The 20,454-nt window shown below is 34.2% G+C and overlaps 1 protein-coding gene across 5 annotated transcripts in view; it reads left to right on the top strand.

The window, feature by feature from the left end:
• The window catches only part of PRR16 (proline rich 16), a 272,562-nt gene that overhangs the window by 113,707 nt on the left and 138,401 nt on the right, over window positions 1-20,454 (top strand). The window contains exon 2 of one of the 5 annotated variants that reach the window (XM_060008969.1): window positions 7,029-7,126. The exons of 3 other annotated variants lie outside the window; for them this stretch is intronic. In XM_060008969.1, the coding sequence (XP_059864952.1) occupies window positions 7,115-7,126 (12 nt within the window). In that variant the 5' untranslated portion in view covers window positions 7,029-7,114. Of the gene's footprint in view, window positions 1-1,718; window positions 7,127-20,454 lie in introns of those variants that run through there. One more of the 5 variants, XM_060008967.1, reaches the window with a different exon arrangement.

The following is a 20,454-nucleotide window of genomic DNA, read 5'->3' as shown; positions in this document are numbered from 1 at the left end:
ATGAGACAATATATCTCTACATCTTAGTTAATATTTAACTTTGGATTTTCATGATAATGGTTATTATTTTATAGGGCATGTGGATATATTTTGTTATGTTATTAATATTTTATTACTATGTTTCCCACGTAATATTCCACAATCTCAATGAAAAATGCTAACTTCTAAAGATATATTACTCTGTTTTCTGGAATAGCATGAGATAATTGAAGTAACCTCTTGAACAGTTACAAAAACCTAAGATATCTACTTTATGATTTCCTTTTAAAATTACTAACTTGAGAAATCATTTTATTCTCAAAGAGTCTTAATGTGAATACGAGATTTCCCTTTAAGAAACTTATTCTTTCACCAATTAGTGTTTATCTTTCATATAAATACTTTAAAGAGTTCTAGGTATCTAATATTGCTTTATCTTGACAGCAGTCCTAATTCAAAGAATTTAGCTTTGCAACTTAACTCTTAATGTTTCCATCATTAAAAAAGTATTTCCTGTCAAACTGTAGTATTTTTAAGTACTTTTTTTAAGTGGAAATACTCACAGTAAGGTCAAAGATTGGCAGCTATTGTGAAAATTTAAGAGGTTCTCGTCAATGTTAAGGATGGCTTTGTTCTCAAGTGTCAGCAGTTACTTGGCTTTGCTGAACTGGCCATTGAAATATAGAAAAGTCTCGTGACTTGTACTTTTATCTGTCTATCTGTCTATTTACCTGTCACATAATAGACATAACAGATATCTCACTTTTTGATCTCTTGTCTTTGTTTTTAATCCATTGGCCACTGTGACTGTTTAAAGCTATAGTCTTGATCTATGCTCATGAGATGTGAGCAGGAACCTGCTGGAGCTTTTCGGAAAGTTTCTTCTCTCTTCCTACATATGGTACTTGAACTTTATCTGGACAGTGTAGTACAAGAGTGTGAGCTCTGTATACCTGCCTGAGGGTGAAGTAAAAGCACTTGAAGTGAAGATGCATGATTTTCATTAAACTAGAGCCTGATTATGCTGAAAAGCCTAGATATTTAGCCAAATTTGATTTAAAATTTTATAAAAGTTTTATAAATAAAATATCACAAATACCATTTATATCCCCTGGATAAACCTTCTTAATCCCACTTTCCTTTTTCTTGTTCTCTGTACCTAGATATAAATGAAATCCTGAATTTGGCATTTATTATTATAATGTAAATATTTTCTGTATTTTCTCCATATGTATAAATTTATACATAATATGCATAATTTTTTGAATTCTGTCTGATTTGCATCCTATGCACTTATTGTGCAAATAATTTTTCATATAGTGTTCGTTTCTTGAAACTTCTGGTTATAGTTTATATATTTTACTGCTGGAAATTATTCCATTATAGAATATAAAGGGCATTCCATTATAAAGATATATCACAGTTTATTTATATACTCACCCATTGATTGGTAGTTATAGTTTTTCAAGTTTTGTTATTAAGGATATGAAAATGTATTTAATTAATATTTTAATCACTATTTCCTCAATTACAAATATTCATTTGCCATTTGGGTTTTCTCATTTATTAAAATTTCTGTTTACATAATTTACATTTTTCTACTGGATTATTCATCTTTTTGGTATTGATTTATAGAAGATTTTTTTTACTATATTTGAGTACTAGTACTTTATAAGATACATGTTTTGAAAATATCTATTTCTATTCTTTTGGTTGTTTTGAACATTGTTTATAGTATCTCTTGTAATTTTTAGCCAAATTTATCACCATTTTACTTTACACTTTGTGCTTTTCGAGTCTTGGGTAAGAAATCCATTTATATTTCAAGGTCATAATTTTACTATTTTTTTCTAAAGTTGCTGAAGTTTTGCCTTTCATGTTTGAGAAATCAACATAGATAAATAGGTAGATAGATTAGATATAGATATAGATAGATATAGTAAGGCCCAAAGCAATGTATATCTTATCAAATTATTCCCCTCTTCTCTCTAAGTGAAATCTGAATTACTCAAAATTTTAAAAAAATGTTTTATTTGGAATTAGATACGGGTAACAGATGTGTATATACTACATTACTCATATGATTAAAAGAGTAGTACAAATATTCATTTTTATTATCTGAAAATCTTTACTCCATTTTCTTTCCTGTTTCCCTGGGCTATTTCTAGAATAATTGTTTAAACTAGAGGAAGCTTCCACAGTTTCAATTCTGTTACTGTGTTCTCAGTTACATTTTTGCACTGTACTTAGCTTTCCAAATCTCAGGCCCCACGAAGAGCTAGTCACTTTGGTATTGAGGCCTGTCCTCTCCTTTGCCCAAATTCCATAAATAAGGATGTTTAGCCTCAGATAATACTTCTACAGTCTAATCCCAGATGTGCATGGCATGTATCACAAGCCCATTTTAGAACCTTGAACGGCTATGCTGCAAAGATAGGTGGAAAAGCAGTTCCTCCCCATTTAATGTATAGATTTGTAGGGGAGTAGGTTTCCTCCATTGCTGTTCATCTGTTTGCTAGTGCCAGTTGGATAAACTCCCTTGCGCTACAAAGGTAACTGGTTCGAAATTCAACTGCCTTGAAATATTCTGTTTCAAAGCTGTACTCTCCCTTTATTTAAACCCTGAATGTTTGATGTGGCAACATGAGTTTTTAGTTTTGTGGTGATGTTAACTACAGTTTATACATACCTTAAAGTGAACAAAAAAGTTTCAATACATGCATATTATTTGATTTGATTCTTTTAAAAAATATGCTATTTTGTGTTCTAAAATGCTTATAGTAAATGCAATTCTTCTATTGCATTATTCAGTGAAATATGCATGTACCATTACTTCCACACAATCTTAAATTCTTTTTAGTATGAGTATGAATGCATGTATTTTTTTAATTGAACACTGAGGTGGCATGATCATAGTTTGAACCTGAAAGCTCACATTTTCATTTTATCGAAGTGATAGATTAGTTAAAAGATCCCTCTGTACTGTTTTCTGAAACTAAATTCTTATTGAAGAAAGATATATAAGCATTGTGTATACTTTGTGAAGATTATGGGAAAAGCATCCAGTTAGCATGTCAGCAGAGATTGAAGGGCATATAATGCTGTTATTTACCCATGAATTTACTCATGGGGCATGGATATAATACATCTTGCCCATGCCTAAATACAGCGAAGGAAATTAGTAATTAAGCATGAATTTTAAAACAAGGAACATATTTTGTTGTTTAATTGCTGGTTTTCTGAATAATCATAAAATGCACAATTAAAGTTAGTATTGGTATTTTCTAAATGAGAAATATTAGATCATATGGTTGGATTTTATCATTGTCTTTTTGGTAGCACTTAAGCTGAAATTGGTTTAAACTTGAAAGTTTATAAATTTATTTTTTTCTATTTTCTTCTTTCCCTTAAATCTTAGAATATCAATCTTAAATTGTCTTACGAAAATTCATGCTTTTTTTTCAATTATTCTGTAAGCATACTACTAAACTTCATGATTTAAATCCCCAAAAGATATTTCCAAATTATTTACGTGAAAGCTATTTAGACCATGCATTTTACCTTCCATTTAGGACAAAATAAACAAACATAATCCAAAATTTGAATATTTTATTCAATTCATATGATTGCTTTATATGTATGATCTATTATTTAATTAAATTCAGCTTTTAAAATATATTTATATTGTAGGCTTTTCTGTGCAATTCCATTAAGTTCTTTGTGTAATTCCAACAGCATAGTGATATGCTGTACTTGAAAAATAGTTTTTCTTTTAGGCAGTAATACGTCATTTAGGTGATGGCTATTAAAAATGAGACTGAACCCTGCATTTTAAGTCTTTATATCCAGACACATGATTCATTTGAGAAATCTGGACTGAGAGTCAATAACCCTCTGCCACTTAGCCTCAGAGGTGAGATTTAATTAAGTTTGTTCAGCAAATAAACAAATCTCCTTTAATTCTTAGATTCTGGTGGTAGGAAGATGAGTAAGAGTTTATCACTTCCCTGGAGGAACTTTTAGTGCATCCAATTGCATACTGATTAGAATTTGAATGGAGCTTTCCTTAGCAAAGTACTCTCACACAGGGATTGAACTGATGGATATTTGTAGATAGTGGATTATGGGTGTATGTTTGATTCCTAGTTAAATCTGATGGTTTCATACAGAGATATCTTTTTCTTCTATAACCAGACTGTGACCCTCTACATGTGACACGTTATACAAATGTATGATGTTGATCATAAGGGAGACAAGACAATGTGACAAGCTCAGTGTAAAACCCATACTGATTCGTGAAAAACTTATTCAACATACAGTTCTTATACTGTGGGCATTTTTGCATCTTGCTGGAAGGATAAGCAAATACTCCAGGCAGAGTTATCAAAACAGATTGTGGATATTGATTAATTCTGTGAAGGCCAAAAAGGTAAATGCACATTTGTCAAAAATTCAGGTTTCGTACTCTTTGCTCTAACAAATTCAGATCATCTTCTGTTATTTCCCAATAGCTGGATCCAAGTATAAAGTTTAGACATTTTCCTTCTAGAATGGGTAATGATACTCTGGATAATTGAAATACAACTTGATGATTTACTCCAATATTTACCAGATAATTTTCAAACCTTTTCCATTTTGCTCTTAGCCTAGTCTGAGACTGTGTCTGAAATACATGAGGGGAATGAAGGAAGGACTTGTTCAGTTTGTATTTGGCAGAAGAGTTTTGTTGATGAATAAGGCCACAAGTTATGGCTGGAATGGTTTGGTAATAGATTTTTCCAGTGTGCAAAGCCAGACAGTCTCTGCCAAACAGCAAAACAGAATCTATACTGTCAAAATGGAAAAAGTGGTAGCAATTATGAAGCTGAGGAATTCTGGCAGCACACTTAGAATTTGGCACTTGTACTTCGCTGTGAGGAAGAGCGTATGGGCACCAACCATTGCAGCTTGGTCTGCTGCTGTATTGCCTGGAGAATATTTGACCCAGATTAATGACAAAGCTTAGGTGCTTGGTTCAGAATTCTTCTTCTTTTTTTTAAAAAATTTGTATTGGGGTAAAGTTGATTTGCAATGATGTATTAGTTTCAGGTGTACAGCAAAGTGAATCAATTATACATATACATATATCCACTCTAACTGTAAGGTTATATGAATTTCTGACTACAAGGGGATGGATGCCCCGAACCTCCCAGTTGTTCCGGGATCAACTGTACTTTTTTTTACCTCCCTTTCAGGGATGAGAAAAAAGAGAAAGTAGGGGAGTTAAGTACCTTGCCTGGGACCACCATACTTCTACCACCATTCTCCAGTGTCCTGGTGTGAAGAATGAAACAGTAGTGTTTAACGGCAAAATCTCTATTCCTTTCTGTAGATCCTTAAGGCTCTTTTTTTTTAGTGTTTCTTTGGGATAAATATTTCGGGATGAGAAGGTCAGAACAGAGATGCATAATTTCCATCAGAAGTGTTAATATAGAGAGGCTAATTTTTATCGCTTCTTTGCTTTTCCTCTGCAGCATTATAACTTTATGAATCTGATTTTTGACAACATCATTAGGAGTATTCATGTAGATTTAACGTGAAATGTGGTTGGAACATTTGATTGTTCTCCTTATTTTTGACTGTTAACTTTGTTAAATGTTTGAACTGTAAAATTTTTCAATATTAAGTAACAAAAAGTGCTTGCATAATACTATTCATTAGGTTTTTTAAATTAGTGTTTTGCTTCCAAACTTTATAATTCATTATTAACCAAAATGTTTCCTATAATCCGTGTGTATGTAATAAAAATGTGGGTAGGGATTCTGGGTGGTTTTTTTTCCCCCAGCAACTAGAAGTACTCCTGGCATATAATTGGTGCTCAGTGAGTATTTCATAAATTGGCATTCATTATGAATGGATGAATGATGACGTTAAACGCCTTGAGCTTATTCATATGTATAATTTTGCTTTTTCTCTACTACATTATCAATGTTCTTACTGATGAAGTAAATCAGTAGTAGCACAGGAAGCAGGAGGAAGCTGAGAAATGTGTGCCCTCATCTCAGCATTCCTAGTACTGACCAAGCATAGGGCTCTATAAGTAGTGAGAGAATGAGTGAATGATTGTACAAACTGAATGACTGAAACTCCTGTCCTTTTAATTATGCCTAGTTTGAATATGTCTCAAGTACAGCAACTGCAGTGTTTGGGGAACATATTACCAAAGGCTTAAGGCAGGAATGAGGGACTGCACACTTGGAGACTGAGTGTGACTCTCATGGACATGGGCTCAGTACTTAGACGTCACAGGCCCGGGGCTCTGTACTCACTGTTCTCTACTTAGAGTCCTGACAGTGTCACTGCCAAGAGATCACTTTGCCTCTGCTGAAACCAACTCTGTGACTCAGATTTAGTGTAGTCTTTCGTTCCCATTACCTACTGTAGTTTCTCTGAGGTTGGTTCAGCCCACTGACACCTCATACAATAAGCCTATGTTTCCTGAGACAAGGCATCCCTTCACATATTTGAGGATAGCTCTCATTTCCAGAGGCTACTGTATACCACCACACTACTGGGGGGTATTTGTATCAGTTTTTGTGACATGGTTGACTGCCCCTTCTCTTCCTGATTACTGTTCCCAGAGGTGGTCCTTATTTGTCTATGTTAATGATACACTGGGTAGCAATACTAAAGCAGTATTTATTAATGAATAAGTGTTAATCTCAGGAAAGTTCCCACTGACTTGCTCTAGTATTCTGTACTCAGGAAGAATAGATGCTCAGGGACAGTTCTTGAAGACTTGATTGATTGACTTATCTATCCTGCAATTCTTATGTTTTCATTCACGTTATGTAGTCCTTCACGTGCATTTCCTCCATATACATGCTTTACATGTTAACTCCTCCTCTCTTCCATTCATGTGTCCATCTCCATCAGTACAGCCTATTCCTTCATACTGACTAATGCCCCACCCCCCTCTTCATCATATCCTGCACCTGTTCAGTTCAGTGTGTTTTAGAAAGTCTAAAGTAAATATACTATTTTTAAAAGTTCTCTAATTTTTTTAACAGAAGCTCCATAACCTACTCCCACCTCCCCACATGATGAAACAGGGAAACAGTGCTGCAGGCAGACAGTGACAACAGGACACCAGGAAATGCCCGAGAAGGTCAGCTCTACTTTGACATGATGTTTACAGGCATTTAGACAACACGTAATTGCATTTCTAAGACACATGCAAGTCCATTATATAATTTGTTATTTGGAATATACACAAAAGTTACAATTGATAATTATATCTCTTTGAATATTAAAATTTTTAAATAATGACCATAAATAAGATGATTAACAATCACATACTAGTTATCACCATATAAATTGTCATATTTCAGTCTGTGTTGTATGTTTAAATTCCATAAACGGAAATACGTATAATAATATGAAATTCAGCAATGTTTTCTTTGTTTGTAAGGCTTTAAAAATATTCTAAGGAACATTTATGGTGTTTTTAAATTGCAAAATTTAACTTCCAAGGTGTCAGAATTAACGAGTTTGTGTTAAAATATCCATGTTTTCTATGAACAAAACTAGTTGACATTTTGATAATTTATATTTATTAACTATAGGGAAGTAATGTTTCACCACTAAAAAAACAACAAAATTATATAAATGATATGATTATTAAGAATCAAATATTGAGTTAATGCTCATTTTTTTCTGAAAAGTTGATTTGTGGTACATAAAACTCATTCATAATTTAGGGATAGTCTTGCCTACACCATATGTGACCATAAGAAGGACCATTACTTTTAACAGATGTATATTCCTAAAGTAAAAACATGTAAAATCAAGGCATTCTTTTGTTGCAGTTGTCTGTTTTCCCACCATAAAGGCTTCCAATAAAGGTTTCATTGGTCTCAGTGTTTTTCTATGTATGAAAGAGTATGGGTTTATTGCTCATTAGCCCCCTGATGCTTCTGAAGCAATAATTTAATTTCATTGATTCTATCTATATAGGATTCTATCATTTGTGTTAATATGAAACTCAATTTTTCCACATCTAGATAAATCTGAGAGATGCTGTGATCAGTCAACCATTTAATTTGAAGAGTGAATTTATTCTATCTAAAACCAAAAATAAAAGATATATGGACACTCAAATATTGGGGATATTATTGACATGTTTACAATCACTGTTTTTCTTTAGACAGTTATATACTTTTCTCATTCATTTGGGAATACTCTATTTGAAGTGAATTCCTCTGAGTAGTATTGATTTTGTACTTGAGAGCTTATTAAATAAACTTGCTATATTAGTGTACAGTGAATTCAATAATGTACTTAGTAAACTATTTTCATTTGTGGAATTGTAGCAATCATACTGTTTTTAACAGTTAGGAGCTGTGCCGTGAATTAAGTCTTTATCTTTACATGCCCTAATTGGAAAATAAGAGGAAATGTTATTTGGAATTAAGCTACACTTGTCTTCTTAATCAAATTCTACTTTAGATGTAAGTAAATTAGAAAGTATAGAGTATGATGTAAATGTAAAAATATACTGAAAGGAAAGTAAGGATAAGTTGTTGACTAAATCAGGATAAAGAGATTAAAAAAATCTGTTTATGTCTATATTGATAGGCCTGAGCCATGGAGAAATACTTATAATTTCTTTTTCACTTTCCTTTCCTTCTTTATAAGTAATATGAATTCACCATTTAGCTATATGACTTATCTAAGATCAGATTATGTGGTGAAAATAATGTAAGACCAGAAATGAAGATTTCTCAAATTCAAATTCTATCTCTAATATTAATTTGCTTGTTAATATTTTGCAAGTCATTTATTTAATCTGAGTACCCAAGACCTTCAGCTGACTAAATGGACCATAGAATTAAGGATTTAGTTTCATGTATTCTGTTGACATGAGTTTTGCAGAAAAAACAGAGCACTGTAGGCTCAGCATTTTTTCATTGAAATAAAATCTCGATTACCTACATCCAAACAATATCTGTCTCTTTCCAGTGAAGCATTTGCAGCCTTTATACTTCTGGTGCATTTGTCAGACTGTGATAGAACCTCTCAAGCTCATAATGTTTCTAGAAAAAATATTCAGTTCTAATATTTAATTTCTTCAGCAGAGTTTAGTTAATTAAAAATGGTAAATTCACTGTTGACAAACACTGTTGACAACAAATTCACTGTTGACAAACACTGTTGACAACAAAGTTGACAGTTGACTAGTAAAAATAGTAGTATAAGATTTGCAGTGTCTTTCCATAATAATTGCAGGTGCTTCAGATTTTAAAATATAAGAACTTTTGCTACGTTGAGCAAAAGAGAAAATCCAACATTTAATGTTGCTGTTGAGTTTAACCACACTCGTAGTTCCTGAGAATTAAAAATATATATATATATATCATAGGTCAATTGAATAGCAGTTGTCACTCAAAATAACTTGTTATTATGTTAGCATACTAATGAAAATTACATATCCAAATAAAAGGGAGGTAGGAAAATTTGGGGGACCGGTGAATCTCAGCAATAGGAAAATTTCTCCTAAGGGTCTAATTTAAAATATAATAAAGCGGTCTTTTTATATCTTTATCATTTTTGTCAAACTAAAAAAAGAAAAATTTGAACTAATCTAGTAGATTATTTAATTAATTCATTCATTCAGCACTTAATTGCTCATGCATTTTGTACCAGGCACCATGCTAGAAATAAGAGATGTGAAGATTAGTAAGACACAGTTCTGCCCTTGATATGTTCAGAATGTAGCAGAAAAGTTAAAAAAATAAACAAGATAAGACAAGTGAGTTGGAGGTAAATCAGAGAGAGCATACAAAGTAATGAATTGAGTTTATGAAATAAGGATGAATAGTGACAGTAGAAAGAAGCTAAACTTAATGTGACTCAAAAACTGAAATAAGTATTAATAGTCATTGGAATTTCTGTAGAAGGAATGAACAGTGAATTGGCAAGCCATGGCAAAGTCTACTGATTTAGTTGGTGAAATGAAAAGAATAGGAGAAATACCTATGAGAACTTTTGCAAGATTGTGCAAATCCAGAAGAAAACACGGAATGAAATTTATCTTAAATTTATTTGTCCCAAAAATGACCTTGAATATGATAACCGCGAAGAATTATGGAGCACAGTGACAGCAAGGCCAGCGGGCGCAATGGTGAAATAGGAAGGTCAGGTTCATGGTTCTGTTGCAGTTCTCCCCCAGATAAGTGCAGTGATTGATAACCTGAGGGGAAGTGTGCTTGTGAGATGGGGTTCCTTAATTTCGTTGTTAAATCAAAACACTGTGGAAATTATTCTAGGGCAGTATTGTTTACATCCAACCTTAACCGGCAAACAAGTAGTCCTATGATGTAGGTCAGCGAACTTGGTACAATAGCAGTGCTGTAGGTGAAAACTGCCAGAGAGCACTTTTTGGTTATGGTTGTTAGAATGTTATCTGTGAAGGTTCTGTTCATGCAACAGGTGAATTTACATTTCCCCTCTACCTCATTGACTACCTCTCCTTAGTGTTTTTTTGCTGCATGCTTCTTGCTTCCTCAGCATCTAAAAGTAGCCCAGATATTTAGTCTGAATACTTGTGCATACACCCATGCTCACTTGCCCTCTCTCTCTGTCTCCCTCCCACCCTCCCTTCCTTGTCCTCTCCTTCCCCACCCCCGACTCCCATGCTGATTTCATCTAGTCCCATAGCTTTAAACACCAAGTATATGTGAGTGACTCCCAAGTTTTTATCTCCTGCCCTAAACTTTTCCCTGAACCCACTCATCATCTTCATTGGATGTTTAATTGCCATTTCAGATATCAAAAGCAAAACTTAAGAATCAATACTCAGACCCAGAAATTTCTTGTTTAGTTTCTTCTATGTCATAACTTCCTCCATCATCTAACCAGTTGCCTGCGCCAAAACTCTTGGCATCATTTTTGTTTCCTCCCTTTCATTCACCCCTCACGTCCAGTCTTTCAGAAAGTTTTGTCAAAGATGCCTCCAAAATACATTTTAAATCCTTCTTTTCACCATCTCCACTGTGCCCATCTAAGCTACCCTCATCTTTTACTCTTTTTTTTTTTTTAATTAATTTATTTATTTTGGGCTGTGTTGGGTCTTCGCTTCTGTGCGAGGGCTTTCTACAGTTGCAGCGAGTGGGGGCCACTCCTCATCGCGGTGCGCAGGCCTCTCACTGTCACGGCCTCTCCCGTTGTGGAGCACAGGCTCCAGACGCGCAGGCTCAGTAGTTGTGGCTCACGGGCTCAGCTGCTCCGCGGCATGTGGGATCTTCCCAGACCAGGGCTCGAACCCGTGTCCCCTGCATTGGCAGGCAGATTCTTAACTACTGCACCACCGGGGAAGCTCTCTTTTACTCTTTTAATTAATTTTTATTGGAGTAGAGTTGATTTACAGTGTTGTGTTAGTTTCTGCTGTACAGCGCAGTGAATCACTTATACATCTGCTCTTTTTTTGGATTCTGTTCCCATATAGGCCATTACAGAGTATTGAGTAGAGTTCCCCACTTGTAGATCCTTATTAGTTATCTATTTTATATATAGTAGTGTGTATATATCAATCCCAATCTCCTAATTTACCCCTCCTCCCCTCCCCCTTGGTAACCATAACTTTGTTTTCTACATCCGTGATTCTATTTCTGTTTTGTAAATAAGTTCATTTGTACCATTTTTTTAGATTCCACATATAAGCGATATCATATGGTATTTGTCTTTGTCTGACTTAACTTCACTCAGTATGACAATCTCTAGGTCCATCCATGTTGCTGCAAATGATATTATTATTTTTTTATGGCTGAGTAACATTCCATTGTGTATATCTACATCTTGTTTATCCATTCATCCATCGATGGATATTTAGGTTAATTAGACTGCCTTTACACAAATTTCTGACCAGATTCTGCTTCTTCCCTTGCCCTCCTATAATCCATTTTCCTCAGAGCAGCCAAAGTCAGATTTTTGAAATGTGAAAGGTTCAGTGTCATCTCACATGGAAAACTTTAGCAGCTCCTCATTGCTACTAGAGCTCCTTCAGTCTCTTTACCTCGTGATCCATGCACTGTAATCTCTTGTAACCCCAGAACTCATCTCCTACTGGTCTCCAGTGCCCCTGCCTGGCACTCTCCCATGCAAGCTATTCTTTGGGTTCCTTGGGCTTCCCAAACACATTTCTTCTTCTGAGCCTTTGCAATTAGCATGTACGTAGCTGGCTCTTTCTCTTCTTTTTGGTGTCAGTTCCTGTGTTACCTTTTTCAGAAGTACTTTTGCTGACCACCCAGCCTGGGCTCTGGCTGTCCCTGTGTGTGCCTCTAAATCCTTCTCATGCACTTACCCTCCTGACATACCACTGTCTTTCATAGTGCTGTCTGTAGTTTTCTTCACAGCACTCACCACTCTGTGATATCTTGCTTTCTTATTTGTTTACTGTTCCTGCCTGTCAAATGTAACTTCCTTAAGGGCAGTGGCCTCATCTGCCCTTTTCATTACTCAACATCTAGAAAAGTCATGGCACGATAAGTATTGATATGTAGTGAAAGAAAAAAAAATATCTCTGCAGATCCATTCATTCTTCTTTTTACATCCTCAGATGCTTTAAAGAGGTTACCAATAAATAAAGAAGCTACAGTGAGCTGAAGAAATGTCTTACTCACTACTTTGATACTGTCTTCTGAGAACAAAGCGTGAAAAATGTGCATTTCTTAGAAGGTGGCATTCCATATTTTAGCAACTTTTTGCAGTCTTTAAATCTAGTGCTTTTTTCATGATTTCCTTTTTGCCATTTAAAAGGCCATATGTTAAAATAGAATTTGATTTATAGAAGCTTAATGTTAGCACTTCGACAAGTATGCAATAGGGAGAAAACAAACAAACAAAAAAAACCACGTACTGTTCACTCACAAGCACAACACATTTTATATCTTGGAATTAGTATTAATGTATGAATGGTCCTTCCAAAGAAAAATGAAAGGTAATATAAAATAGAGCTTTGACTGCAGAGACATTTTATTATTTTCAACTATTTACAGAATATATCACTATTTGAAAATATGCTGTCACTGCAGTTGTTTTAGGACAGGGAAGAAGGAAAAAAGTTCTAAAAATTAGACTCCTTACTAAAGAGAAGAAGAGACATACAAACGTGGAAAGGTTTTATAATAACAAAAGTATCAAGAGTCAACATAAACACATTGTGATGAATAAACCATACCTGCTGTTTCCTAGATTTTCCTTGGTAGTCTTATGTAATGTTTATTTCCTAGTTTATTCCTAGTAATAGGGATTCTACACGTGTAAGTGAAATGATTGCCTGGGACACAGTGGAAGGCAGTTAAGTGTAATTGTTGAAATATGAATTCTGAGTTTGGAATGCCTGAATTTGAAGCCCAGCTTCACCTCTTAATAAGTGTGTGCTCTGGCATGTTACTAAGTTCTTCTTTTGTAAAATGAGAATTAATGAATAAATACTCGCCTTTTGGAATTGTTTTGAGCATTAGGTGAGATGAAACATGTAGAACACAATGTCTGCAGTGTGATAAGCCCGTAATAATGTTAATGAATGTTACTCTATTTTTTATCATCTTTACACTTACTCATGCTATCATATATTATTGTCATCTTTCTCATAACTCAGACCTCAAAGACTGTATTGGAATAAGTTTTCATCAGAAGAATAAGAAATAATTACATTAATAGGTTATGAATTGCTTAGATGTCTAGAGCACTTTTTAGTGCTATTTTCCAATATAGGTAAAATGGTGTTATATAGGGGAAAAGTAGACTCCATTATTTTAATAGTTTGAGTGCTGCATTAAACAAATTTAGTCAGGTTTATATACATCAGAACTTTTCAAAGCCTTTAAAATATTAATGTAGAGCTGCATTTCACCTATATGAAGCTTTTATCCTTTATAAGTACGTACCTAATGTTTGAATAATTAAAAAGTTGAAGATATTGATATGGACTATGATCTTCTACGAACAATATAAATTACACAAAATTTTTTAAAAATTGAGAATGTTTTCCACAGAGGGTCTATTACTCTATCAATTCACAGATAGAGTGATTGATTACAGAGTACGTTCATATGGTTAGCTTAGGGATCCTTTCAGGCATTTAAAGAACCTCATGTATGAACTTGAAAAACTTGACTTTTTAGTGTTTTACATTTACATAAAATGGGCAAGGGAGTTTAAAATGAAACCGAAAGTGAGTTTTAATTTATACCTTCCTTGTTTTACACATCTTTGAAAGAAGCATTTCCCTGTGACTTAAAGTAAGTCAAATAATATGATTAAAGGAAATGGGTCTGTGTACAGAACAAAACTGACTGTGCTTCTGGTTGTCTTTTCTGGGAACCTGTCCACTTTAGTCAGATGTTCTGTCTTCTACTAAGAGAGGTAACAAAGCATAGTGGCATGAACTAAACGCTGGAGCTAGGTTGCCTGGTTTGAAGCTCAGCTTTGTACTTTCTAGCTGTGTGACCTTGGTCGAACTACTCAACCTCTCTGTGCCTTTTTATCTCAACTGAAATTGAGGATAATTAATAGATTATTTCATAGGGTTGTTATGAAGATTAAATTCATTACTATTTTTAAATAGTTTAGAACTCTTCCTGGCCCATAATATGCACTATATATTGTTAAATAATTAAATTAAACTATAGAAGCCATTTAATTGCTTTTCTATTTATTTTTTATTCCCTTTCTTCTCATGTGTCTATCATGTGTCACATTCAAGAGGATGTGATAGCATGAAGAATGGTTTTTCTATGGTAAAAATCTAATTCTGCCACTTTGAATCCAGTGATGTTCTCTATCTAGAAGCAAGAGGTTATTAGAGACTATTCCCCAGTCAATGACTATGTGGTTATGGCCAGACAGAAAAAGAGGTATTTTGCTACCCTCCATATAAAAACTCATGGTGTTTGATAATTAAACTATATTAAGCAAGAATAAGACTTGTACCTCTTAGTTGGAAAATAGATTCAGAAATCTTCTAAATATTTTATGTTAATAGCATTACTAATCTGTTAAAAAATTATTAAATGATGATTTGGTGCACAGTTAACATCTAGTAAGCACTTTGCTAAGTGTGTTTTGCATCCTCTTACCCTCACTTTAAACTTATAAAGGAGCCATTGTCATTATCCCCATTCTACAGTTACTAAAGGAAACCAAGGTTACTGAAGGAAACCAAGGAAGTTAGTGAATGACTTGCCTTACTTAGAATGTACGATTTCAAATTGGCTTGCAAACCCAAGGAACCCAACTCCAGAACTCCAGAATCTGTGCTCTTAAACACTTTACAATTCTGTTCTCTCTTCATGTGGAAACTTTAGAACAACGGAGCACCTGGAAAGTCTAAATTTAAGGTTTGTGTATCTGCGTACCAATTTCCCCAAGGCTGAGTAAGCACTACATACTGAAACTGGACTATGGTGTCCACAGCAGCATTAGCCCAAAACTGGAAACAATTCAAATGTTCATCGACCGATTATTAGATAAAACATAAACTATTCATGTAATAGAATATTATTCAGCAATAAAAAGTAATCAACTACTGATACATACTACAACAAGCATGAACCTCAAAAACAGTATGCTAAATAAAGGAAGGCAGATAGGAAGGACCACACAGTGTATGACTTTATTTATATGAAATGTCCATAAAAAGCAAATTGACAAACTAACACAACACTGTAAATCAACTTTATTCCAATAAAAATTAATTGAAAAAAGAAAAAGCAACTTGACAGAGCTGGAAAGTAGGGTGTTGGGGTCCTGTGACTAAAGATTATGATAGGGGTTGACTGCAAAGGAACATGAGAGGTCTTTTTGGGGTGATGGAAATGTTAAAGCTGGATTATGGCAATGATTGTACATATCTGTAAATTTACTAAAAATCATTTACTAAAAAAGAATTCTACACTTAAATGGGTGAATTTTATCTTATGCAAATTATTCCTTAGTAAAGCTGTTAATAAGAGACAAACTGGATCATGGCCCAGGGATTTAGTGTCTTGGACCGTAGTTTAGTGATGAAGGTAAAGCAGACTGAAAATCAAGTTCAAAAGTTTATAATCCATTGTAATTTTTACATTTATCTGCTCTCCCTCCATAATTTAATGAATGAAAGATAAAAATTCATTTTTTACCTTTAGCATAAAAATAAATTGGCAATAAAATAGGAAGTGTTTAGAATTCTGTACAGACATAATTTCCCTTTAATGTAGTAAACCGAGTGTCTGACTTTGGAAATAAATTAGGTTTCTATACTTCATTTAAAGCTTGTCTCTTCACATGAAAATGCCTAAATGCAAGTTGCATCATGGTATTAGATTCATGTATAGAGGAATGTCAGCACAGGTAGAGGAAACTGGCTACCTGCATCCTGGACAGGTAATTAATATACTGCTTTATAGTCAACAGCCCAATTTCATTATTTTCTATCCTTAGATTTTTACTTATCTCTACTTTATGAGGTATACAAGTCATTCACTTATTATTTCCCCCATTTTGCAAATAAGGCAACAGAGACATAAAGGGATTAAGCCCAAGTCAGGTACCTTTTATGTGTCTGATATGGGCCTAGTACTCAGTTTTCCTGAGCACATGATCCCTATATGATTCTAATACTCCGCACTCCTTGTTTGCAATAGATATTTAATAAGTGTTGATTGATGAATTTTGTAGATCCATAGTAGATATCATAGCTGGGTTCCTAAGCAGTTTCATTACTATCATCTTGTAAGATTCTCTTAACATCATGTAGTAAGTTGGGACTGCAAATAATAACAGGTTTAAAATATGACTTGTAACTAATACATTATAGTAGTCTTTGGTGTGCATTATCAGGCATCTTATAATGAGCAGTTGGAGAAAGTATGATCACCCATCACAATACCCATTTAAAAATAATGTTCCTGAGAGCATCATTTTTCATTCCCAGACTTCAAGCTTTGTGGAAAAATTAGGGAAGTGTTAAAGATTATTTAACTGTTGTGCTGGCTTGTCATACATCGAAACAAAAGAAGAGAGACACACTGCTGCTTTTACAAAAGGTAGAATTGGGCTCTGATGTACCTCCAAGTTATTCCTCCCCAGGAATATTCTGACTGGCACATTTCCTGTTACTTAAAAGCCTTAGATCTCAGTCCATTTCTTATGGACTCAACAACTTATTGTTAAACATAGATTTGTCAGAAGCTCACAAATCTATTCTCTTCCTTTTCAGTCCCTCTCTTAAAAGAAATTAAAAAAAAAACTGTTAGTGGTTTTTGTTGTTATTTGAAACAATATCTCTTGATCTATTCTTAGTAAAATTATATTTCTTAATTATATCACCTTTCTGTTGTCCTGATTCTGCTGGGTATATGTCCTCTTTTAACAGCAATGTGACATATAATCATTTCTTCAGTTGTTCTGTTATCTTCTTGTGTATTTATGTTCCTTACACATGAAGATGGATTGTTCCCTGGAAGGCTGAACGTGAAGCCTGGATGATTTGTTTTTTGTTTGCAGTCCTCCTGTTTTCACTTCATGTTTTTTCGCCTTCAGAAACTGATGTGCTGACATCAAGGGAACAAAGATGGGTATCTTTTTCAGAAAACGCTATGCATGGGAACCATGTAAACATTTCTCTGGTTACCTTTATTTTGCTTTTAAGATGGTTGTTTTTTAGATATAAGTGAGACTGAGTGTGGTGGACTTAATGTAAAGCACATGTATTGGCAAGTTTGCAGACACTTGTTAAAACTCTCTGCACATACGTTGAATAATGGATTCTGTTTCTGTTATGTGTTTTTGGCAAAGCCCAGCACTTATGCCTTTTAAAGTCTAGGAAACATGTAAGTTTATTGGAACTCTTTACCCGCCTAAGGCTGTAAGGGGGAAAGGACTTAAAATATAGGCAAAAGAGATTGTTTTTCTCTAGAATAAAACAGATTTTTATCCTTTCTTGTGTGAAATGGTATCTGTGTCTTTCCAACCAACAGTAAGCATCTTAAAGGAAAGAACGTCTGATTTTCATTGTTGAATTCCCTCAACTTGTTTGAAATGCACACTATTTTTCTTGCTCTTTAGAGACTGCATTTACTTTTTAACATGCATGCTTGATTTCTGCAAGTACGCATTTCTAAAATGCAAATTTAACATACCTAGAAGGGTTTCTACAACCTTCGTGACCAACAAAAGGGTCTTAGAATGTTTTAATTCTGCTCACTACTCTATTGTTCAATATTTTACATTCATCTTGGTTTATATGCCCTAAACAGGTCATTAGTATAGCTATTCTGTTATACTTGCAACGCTTACTTAGATTTTCTGATGCTTCCCAATATCTTTGCTTACCATTTCTTCTCAATCCTTTCTGGGTCAGTTTCCATAGTCCTAAAACATGTCCTTTAGTTCTTTAGTTAAGAACAACTAGTAGAAGACGCTGGTTATTTTCATTTTGAAAAATATTTGTTTTTTCCTTCATGTTAGATCATTTACTGGCCATAGGATTCTAGGAAAATAGTTCTTTCCACTCAGTCTTTTAATAATATTAATCCATTATCTTCTTGTTTCTCCTGTTGCATTTGAAAAGTCTGAAATCAGCTGTCAGCATAACCTAGATTCTTTAGCAGTTAATCTATTTTTTCTCTCTGTTTGCTTTCAAGATCTTCTATGTTCTTTGGTCATTGGCCATTTCATTATGATGACCACAGATTTGCATTTTATTTTCAAATCATACTCACATCTCATTTTCCCCTTCTATCAGAGGATTCATGTTTTTTGTCAATTCTGGAAAATTCTCAGCCATTCTTTCTGTAAATACTAACTTATTCTCATTTTCCTTATTTTCATTCTTCCTGTCTCCTTCCCTCCCTCCCTCTCTGTCTCAGAACTTTTATTAAATGTTCCTTCTTATTCTGTCATCTACATCTCTTAACTTTTTAATATTTTAACAATCTTTACATTTTTCTGTTTTATTTCCTCATGTATTTTCTCTGGTTTTCCTCATTAACTGTTTAATTTGATGTTTAATTTGCTTATAAACTTATTTGCATTTATATACAGTATCTTATTCTATGTTTATTTTTTATGCTTTTAGTCACTTTAGACGTGCTTATTTCACAGTTTATCTTTTGTTATTATATTAACTGCTTGGGTTTCTAATCCTGCTGTCTGTTCTCTGTGTAACACTCAGTTATAGTGGTATGTTTCCTTACACATTTTGTCATATTTGATCATAAGTTCATCTAAATCTTTGAAATCTCCTAAGATCTTCTGGCCTCTGTTTTTTCCAGATGCTTCTGTGCTATGACTAGCTCACTGCTAGATAGGCATTTATAATTCCCTGGACTGGGACGGTCATTTTGTGCAGATTCTATAAATTTGAATCCCAAACCCAGGTAAAGTTTTTTTAAAAGTTATCAAAGAAAACCACTTTGTTTCCCTTCACCAGTGGTTTGGAAAAATGTCCTTGTCTTCTAGTTTCAGTAGGTATGTTTGTTTTTTCTTGCCTGCCCCTTCACAGAGATACAGCTCTTCTAGCATCCTGCTTTGATGCAGGTGTTGCTACCCCATTATCTGTGATCCATGAGAGTGCCAAGCCCCAAGCCCCTTGGTTACGCAGTCACCTTGCACAAGGTTTGTTTCTGTACCAGCTCATTGGCTTACATTTCTGTTTCTGGCACCTGGTTGGTTCCTTTTCTTTTTGAGCAAGTCTAAATATGCGTTTTAGAGAAGTTTCAGGTTTTCTTTTTTTTTTTAATTTAATTTTTTTTTTTATACAGCAGGTCCTTATTAGTCATCCATTTTATACATATTAGTGTATACATGTCAATCCCAATCTCCCAATTCATCCCACCACCACCCCCGCCCTCCCCCCCCACCTTCCCCCGTTGGTGTCCATACATTTGTTCTCTACATCTGTGTCTCTATTTCTGCCTTGCAAACCAGTTCATCTGTACCATTTTTCTAGATTCCACATGCATGCATTAATATATGATATTTGTTTTTTTTTTTCTGACTTACTTCACCCTGTATGACAGTCTCTAGGTCCATCCATGTCTCTGCAAATGACCCAATTTTGTTCCTTTTTATGGCTGAGTAATATTCCATTATATATATATACCACATGAGAAGTTTCAGGTTTTCTAATCCATCTAGTGTGGTATATTGTGAGAAAGAGAAGTCTCCCATATCCCTCAGTTGTTTAACTATGTTTTCAGTAATGTTAAGTGTTCACCCACAAATAAACAGCTTTTTAATGTTGGGACTTGACTCATCATAAAGGAGCAAATGATAATAGAATAAGGGATGATGAAGATTTATTTAAAATATAAACTTTCAGAGGGAATTTACTGGACTCCAAATAGACACAACCTCATCTTTATATATCACCATAGTAAAATAAGAGCTGATATTTTAAAATGGATGATTCTGGGGCAAACTTAAGAGCCCTAATTTTATATGTACATA

The sequence above is a fragment of the Delphinus delphis genome, chromosome 3 (assembly GCF_949987515.2).
Source record: "Delphinus delphis chromosome 3, mDelDel1.2, whole genome shotgun sequence".
In the NCBI taxonomy this organism is placed as follows: domain Eukaryota; kingdom Metazoa; phylum Chordata; class Mammalia; order Artiodactyla; family Delphinidae; genus Delphinus; species Delphinus delphis.
The sequence above is the reverse complement of the archived record's forward strand: the minus strand, read 5'-3'. Positions and strand labels throughout refer to the sequence as shown.